This window comes from Austrofundulus limnaeus, unplaced genomic scaffold (genome assembly GCF_001266775.1).
Source record: "Austrofundulus limnaeus strain Quisiro unplaced genomic scaffold, Austrofundulus_limnaeus-1.0 Scaffold343, whole genome shotgun sequence".
In the NCBI taxonomy this organism is placed as follows: Eukaryota; Metazoa; Chordata; class Actinopteri; order Cyprinodontiformes; family Rivulidae; genus Austrofundulus; species Austrofundulus limnaeus.
In genome coordinates this window covers 648,136-656,015 of record NW_013952745.1, presented here as the reverse complement: position 1 = coordinate 656,015, position 7,880 = coordinate 648,136, and the positions used below count along the sequence as shown (strand labels likewise).

Genomic DNA, 7,880 nt, shown 5'->3' with positions numbered 1-7,880 from the left:
GTGTGTGTGTGTGTGTGTGTGTGTGTGTGTGTGTGTGTGTGTGTGTGTGTGTGTGTGTACCTTGTTGTAGATGTAACAGTTGGTGAACATGGTGTTGAAGTCCTGCATGGCCTCACTGGCGCTCCAGTAATAATTGTTCTCCAGACGTTTCTTGATGGTTCCCATGTCCATGGGGTTCTTGATCACTTTGTGGTAGTCCTGCACACACACACACACACACAGACACACACACACAGACACACACAGTTAGCGTAGCATCAAACAGGTCCTGTGTTAGCGTGTCGGTGGCGTGACGTACCAACAGACAGAGCTTGATGGCGTCCACAGGTTGGTAGAAGGGCCAGGCGAACTGATGCTTCCACAGAGTCTTCACCACCACGTTCTGCATGTACTGCAGCTGGTTGGTCTTCCTGAAACACACACACACACACACACAGTGAGCAAACACACACACACCACTCCACAGGGGAGCTGTCCCGCTCAGTCCTACCTGCCAGGTTTGTTGGGATTGGACACCTCAGGGGGGGGCGGGTTGGTGATGGTGGGGGGGCTGGCGGGCGCAGCCTCGGGGGCGTCCGACATGGTGGACGACGGGGACGCAGCAATGCACCGTGGGACGGCAGCGTCTGGCCTGAAGGTGAGAAAAGGCGGCTCCCCAGGTGTGTGTGTGTGTGTGTGTGTGTGTGTGAGAGGCGAGGGCTCAGGTGTGTGTGTTCAGTTCAGCTGCAGCAGGTGTCGACGCGTCACCTCGATGGATCCCCCGAAGAGACAAACTCCCATCGCACGACCTGCAACACAGAGACCGTAAGCCCCGCCCACTCCTGATGATGTCATCTGTTTTACAGCTTCTAAAATGTTTTGTTTTAGTTTAAACTCAGCTCTGGAGCAAAAAGACGTGATAAAGAGAAAGTTTTATAAACCGTTCAGTCAGGATGGAGGAGAAAAAAATATAATTACCGTATTAATTCATGTCTAATAAAATCATCTTTTGTTGATCTAATCATCAATAACCTGTGTATAATACTACCCTCCAACTTTATGGATGATTTTAGGGTTGAATTTCTAATATTGTACATGAATAACTTAGGGCTGCAACAATACATGTACCCGTATCAAACAGTGCTTTAGGTTCAGTACACACTTGTATGGAACAATACAGACTTTTAAAATTTACTTTATCAACTTGTCTTCTGAAGATGCTCTGTGTTGAAGGATCAGTGGATCTGTGTTCGACTACTCCACCTAGGCTGCATTTTGAGCTCAGATCCACTGAGAAACTTGCTGTTTCAGCAACATTTAATTTAAAAACTGTACTTTTGAGGTTAAACAAATGTTCAGAATTAATATAAATAAATTACAAGTGAAAAGGGGCATGGAAATTTCTCTTTTTGTATCGAAAAAATAACGAATAAAACAAAAAAATTTAATTTAACCGTGTTTACAGGTCGACAGGTTTTATTAAGTTCAGTCCGGCCGATTTATAAATCTGATTTTCATCTAACAAGTCTGAGTCAACAGCCTGAGAACAACGGTTCTCAAATGGGGGGGGGCGCGCCCCCGAGGGGGTTCAGGGTGTGACAACAGAGGGTCTTTAAAACGTTGTAAACAAAACAAAATATCCTTCATTTATCGACAGTGAAAAACCTCAGTGTGGACGTTGTTACAGTCATAAGAAGCGTTGAATGTTTCTGAAAGAGGAGATTAAATAAGATCATTTATTTATTTTAAATTTTAGAGACAGAGGAAATGAGTCGAGTCATCAGATTCTTCTCATTAAGAAGCTAAAACAGCAAAGAAACTCATCTAAAACCTATTTTACTGAGAAAACAAGTAATGAAACTGAAGGCGTCAGAATCAGACAAATGGTCTGATCAAGCCTCGGATCAGGGCGGGTTCTCCGTGTTCTGAACCACCAGAACGCCGAGGCCTTATTACTGAAACCAAACCAGCCAACTGGGCGGGGGTCTGCAGGTGGGCCACGTGTTGGGTTTTACTTTTAAAAACACCAGAAAACGTAAAGCAGGTTTCAGAACTTTTTTTTTCTTTTGACCCACAAAATAAATAAATAAGAATAAAAATAAAGTCGCAGAGACTCAAGACCTTGAAACGTTTCTGGTAAACCACAAAGGAGTCTCCAACAGATTTTTATAAATTTAAAACAATCAAACGCACTTTTTCACCTTTAAGAAATCATCTTTATTTGATTTATGTCAGTTTTCCCAACATTGCTGCGCTAAAAAAAAACCCATTCCATTGGCTCAATGAGCCGCCAATCAAAAGCCAAGGTTGCCATCTATATCCCTAAACTCATCGAACTGCAGTTTTTGCTGAGTCAGCATTAATCCACCGAGTCACAAGAATCTAAAGTCTTTGAGTCGTTCTAGTTCAGATCTTAGAAAAACTCTTGTTTTTACTAACTGAAATGTGAGTTTTAAACTGTTATTTGACTTTAGAAAGAGGAAAACGAGTCGAGATGCTTCACATTTAACAAAACTGAAGCAGAAACTGTTTTTTTCTGTTTCACATAAAGACAAAAACAGGAAAAATGAAGCTACAAACTAATGATTTTAAACAACGTATACGATTTAATGCTCTAAAACAGTGGTTTCCAACCGTTTTAGACTCATGTACCCCTGAGCCATTTTGTCGATACCACTAGCACCCCCTCTGTCAAAACTATAATGTACAACTGATTATTAAATGAAAATTATTTATTTAACTCCCTAGAATGTTTAATTCTTTTCAACCCAAATTAAACGTAAAGATAAAAATGTTGCCTTGAAAGTGAATAAGTAACCAGGTACGGAGCCCACGAGGTGACACGGGGGGAGTTTTTTTCTTTTGCGTTCACTCACAATATTGTTTTGCGTTCCCACACAAGTTTGATTTATATATGAAATGAATTAAATCAGAGTTTTATTTTGAAATATCCGGTTACCAAAACAGGATGTGTCGCCACAAGTTTGTGAAATTGAAATTGATGTTGTGTGGCTGAACTGTGTTAAAATATCAGCATATGACATACCTCCATACTCCCCGCCTGTGTAATGGTGGGGGAAACACTGGTCCTATTTTTATTTATTTATTTTTTTACACACCTGGTAAATTTTTCCACGTACCCCCTGTAATGTACATGTACCCCTAGCAGAGTTATTATAGTTCACTAAAACTAACTAAATAACGAAAACTGAAATTGAAAAAAAAAAAAAAAAAACATTTTAGTTAACTAAAGTAAATAAAAACTGTAATAAAATGAGATAACTATAACTAACTAAAACTGTATAATCTTTTTACAAAACTAACTAAAACTAACTGAAATTATAAATAGAATCTTTAGTTTTAGTGTTTGTCAAATTATTTTGGGACATGTGGATCTCCTAAAATAATCTCCCAAGTTTTAAGTTGGCAAAATTGAGTTACACAATTATTTTAGGAATTTGTCGCTATATTAGACTGCTTTAACTAACAACCAAATAGCTGTTGGTTAGTTAACTCACAGGAACATCACAAGATTGAGGATGATTTGGCAAATATGTTTATCAAACTATAAATATACTGGTACCACTTTACAACAAAACTCCCCTTATAGATGGTTTATAAAGTTATTAATTCATCTGTAAACACTATGAATCTTTAAGAAGTGTTTATTAAGCATTGATTAAGTTTGAGAAAGAAACAAAACTGACTGGTTTCTTGCCAAATAGTGAGCCAAATCTGTTCATGTTCTTCTTACATCTAAAGGTGCTTCATATATTAAACATTTCAGACCAGGTTTCTACCTTGTAAGCACAATAATGTATTGGAATAACACAGTAATACAGTACAATATTATATGTAAAATACGTGTTTATAATACATTATTGTGCTTACAAGATAGAAACCTAGTCTGAAATGTTTAATGTAGCAGCTTTATATGTAATATGAACAGATTTGGTTCACTATTTGGCAATAAACCAGACAGTTTTGTCTCTCTCGTCCTTAATTAATGCATAATAAACACTTTTTAATAATTTATAAAGTGTTTACAGATACTAACCTTTCTATAAAACATATATAAGCCCTCTCTTTAAGAGGAGCCTTAATGTAAAGTGGTGCCAAAAAACCAAAACTAGAACTAATAAAATAAACTAAAAACTAAGCATTTAAAAATGCAATAATAACTAATAAAAACTAGCAAATCCACTGTGAAAACTAATTAAAACTGAATTAAAATAAAAAAGTCAAAATAAAACTAAACTATAATGAAAAATCCAAAACCATTATAACCTCGACCCCTGGTTGGGAACCACTGGTCTAAAACCACCTTTAGCTTTTCATCTGGCCTCGTATTTTCTGTTTACATCCTTCAGCACCTCGAGACAAAAACATTAATCTCACATATGAACAGACGAAAATCTGTTTTTCTAATAAAAAACACAAATATCTCCACTTTAAAATATCTTAACTGAACATTTGTAACGTTGTAAAAACACAAACGGTCAGCAGGAATTATACCTGCAGTTTAGTAACACTACCATTATATTAACATTAAATAAATATTTTAAACAATGTCTACTTTTTAAAGTTCATCAACAGGCCATCAGCTGCTCTGATTCATCATCAAAACCTCCAACATTATTTTCAACCTAATTTTCTCACTTTAACAGTTTATTTTGGTCAAATCTGTTTTATAAACAGACTGAGACCCTGAGTAAATCCAGTATCTCAACTTAAACATTAAAATCAAGACCTTTAATTAGCATCAAAACAGAACCAGAACCAGCAGATGGGTCCAGTTTCAGAACTAAAACAGTGTTTTCTACCTGAGCATCATCCTGTCATCAACAGGTGAGCTCTGCCTCAGTTTACAGCCTCGTTATTAAGAAAAACTCGTAAATAATAATTATTATTCTCAGTCATAATGAACTTCATGTTTATTTTAATATTTTATTTTAATCTAAAAATCATTTCTGTCGGTCTCAGGTGACCGGGTTCAGCTAAATCATCACATTTTCTGCTAAATAAACATTAAACACAGAGACTGTTCATTTAAAGTCCAGCACCCAGAACCAGACGGGCCCGTCTCACCGAGACCTCTACGGACCGGGGGGTCGGTCTATAGCCCTGTAGCGGGACCACAAACCCCTGACAGGACCGAAAAAACCCAGGTAACGAACCAAGCTCTCGCCCGGTCCTGGAGCGCTCGGCTCCGGCCGCACGCTGCAGCCGACCCACGGCTAACGGCCGAGCTAAGTGCTAACAGCGGACTGTCCCCCCGCACACATCCAGCCACGCAGCGGCTCCACCCGCAGCTGGCTACGCGGACGTGTCGGTGCGTTCTGCGGGCTGGAGGTTCACACCCGACCGGATAAACCCAGCAGCCGGTCCGCTCCGGCCGCCCCGCGGACCGCGAAACATCCACCTACCGAGCTCTAAAAGATGGCGGGCAAGCCAGTGCTACATAGCTAGCTGCTAGCCGACCGAGCAGCGCTGCTCACCGGAGACCTGTGTGGGGACCGCTGGGGGTCTTAGCGGCTGCTTCAGCGTGTGTGGAAGGGAACGATCCGACACTTCCTCGGTTCTGGACCTCTCCGCGAGCGGATTTATTCGGTCAGAGCTCGAAAATTTGCGGAGGTTACAGCTCGTTGTTCGACATGTTAGCCATTAGCTGAGCTTTGTCTGAAGGCGCCGAGCGGCCAGCAGCCTCCGACTCTCCTAGGAGCGGACCATCGGTGCATTTACCCCCGCCAGCCCCGCTCCACCGCCCAGAGAGACGTGTTTACTTTGGGTTTCGGTCCTCCGGTGATCCAGCGGCGACTCGCGACGTCTCTCTGCAGGATTTTTATTTAACAGCAAAGTAGCATAATAGATGAGTTATCAGCTGTCCGCCGAGTGCGCACGCGCAGTGGCAGGCTGCATCATGCGTGTTGTTGTGACAGGATTGGCTTGGCCTCGCGGAGGAGACGCTCTGATTGGCTGCCGGTGATCAGTGAGGCTATGATTTGTTGCTATGTGGTTGGGAAGCGCTGTGATTGGTCAGTAAGTTGGCAGCGCGGCTGTGATTGGTTGGGAACATGACTGGGATGCTTTGATTAGCTGGTGAAGATTGTGAAGCTTAATGGCGCCGCTAGCCAAACTACATCTCCTATAAGGCATTGCGGCACCAGCTACACACATATTTAAAGTGTGTGTGTGTGTGTGTGTGTGGTACAGATTGTTTTTACAGAGAACTGAATAAGAAAATATATTGACCTTTTTGCAGTTCCTAATTTTTATAACAATAAAATAAAAACACAAACATAATGGCAACAACTATTTACATTTAGTTCTTTCTAGATTATATCATTTCGAAATGAGGATTAAGTCAAATTTGGTCAAAATGACCTAACTACATTTTCAGATTTGTGGCTTTAAAATCTACATTTTGATACCTGGATCATCCTGAAATCATCAGCTTATCCAGAGAAATGACTTCATTTGTCTTGTTGGTGACGATAATACATTACTGTTTGGTCTGAATCCTAATTTTATGTAAATGTATTGAGTAAGTTTTGATGTCAATATAATGAGGAACCTCAAATATTATTTGTATATTAAGATTTCCTAGTTGGAAAGAAACAAACTTTGCTAGCTCGCAGGAAAAATTCAAACTTTAAGGTGTTTTTCCTCAAAATCAGATTTTTTTGTTACTACTGCTCAAAAAATGCAAATAAAAAGATAACCCAATGATCAGAGAAAAAAAACATTAAGATAAAGAATTAAACACCTTAAGAACTGAAATAATAATATTAATAATAATAATAATAATAATAATAATAATAATAAAATCTGGGGTTAAAACAAATTTAATTTTGATATAAGTGGGAAACATTTAATTACAGGGGCTGTATTAATTTTTCTTAAAGATTTACAAAATAAAAATTACTTTTTAATGCTTTTTTCACTGGAAGTGACTTTTGTGAAACTACATTTATGAATATAAAATTTGGCAAACAATATAATATTATTTTATCAAATATTATACTTTTTAACTCTTATCGATATTCCATATTTTATTTAATCCCGTTCCAGGAAAAACGAGGAGACCAACCAGTTTTATACTTCCTCCCAAAAACTACATAAAAACTTAATTTTCAAAGAAAAAATGTTCAGTTGATTCTAATGATACAAAAGTAAGATTAAAGTGCCGGTGACGTCAAAGTTTTGTAATACATATGAATGACTTTTTAGAAAGAGGACATTGATAAAATATTGCAAAAGAAATTTCACGTCGCTGAGATGAACAGTTGTTGAGATATTTGCCTGTGAAGTAACAGGAAGTGATGTCAGAGGGGAATGTCTGCATGTGAACAGCGCAGTGCTACAGCTAACAACACAGACTGTAGAGAAGAATCTGATGTTTCTTTAGATTATTTTGAGTCTCTATCAGAGAGATGAAGAAGAGTGAGAGTTCAAATAATCTTGTTTCAATAAACAAAGACCAGAGAGTTTTCTTCGTTAAAGACTTCCCCTTTGATGTCACTTCCTGTTTCACTTTGGCTGAGCCAAGTTCAAAAGAAAATATGCCGGTTAAGGGACAAAATGGGTTAAATCATGTGTATTGTTCAAACTTTCTTAAATATAAAGATGTTTTCTTTGACTTTCTGTATTTGAAGAAGATACATGTCAAAGGCACTTAAAGATTTGAATATTTTATTTTCAATAAATTCCTGTGAAGGATAGATTTCATGTAAAAACTTAGAGGATTTCTTTAAATTTAGTAGTTACTAATTAACTATTTAACCATGTGGCGTTTGTTCAGTACTCTTTCATTTAAATTTCAATTCTTAGCCTAAAGTGTTCATATCTACTTTTGTTTCAGCTCTGCAGTCATGTTGTGCATATATATATATATATATATA

General features: G+C 38.3%; 1 protein-coding gene across 1 annotated transcript in view; it reads right to left on the bottom strand.

Moving 5' to 3' along the window:
- Positions 1-5,883, bottom strand: part of LOC106527830 (bromodomain-containing protein 3) — a gene marked incomplete at its 3' end in the record, with an annotated part of 18,938 nt that extends 13,055 nt beyond the window's left edge. The window contains 4 exon segments of the mRNA XM_014022824.1: positions 61-198; positions 299-410; positions 491-788; positions 5,763-5,883. Of these exon segments, the coding sequence (XP_013878278.1) occupies positions 61-198; positions 299-410; positions 491-582 (342 nt within the window).
- Positions 5,884-7,880: the final 1,997 nt, after the last annotated feature.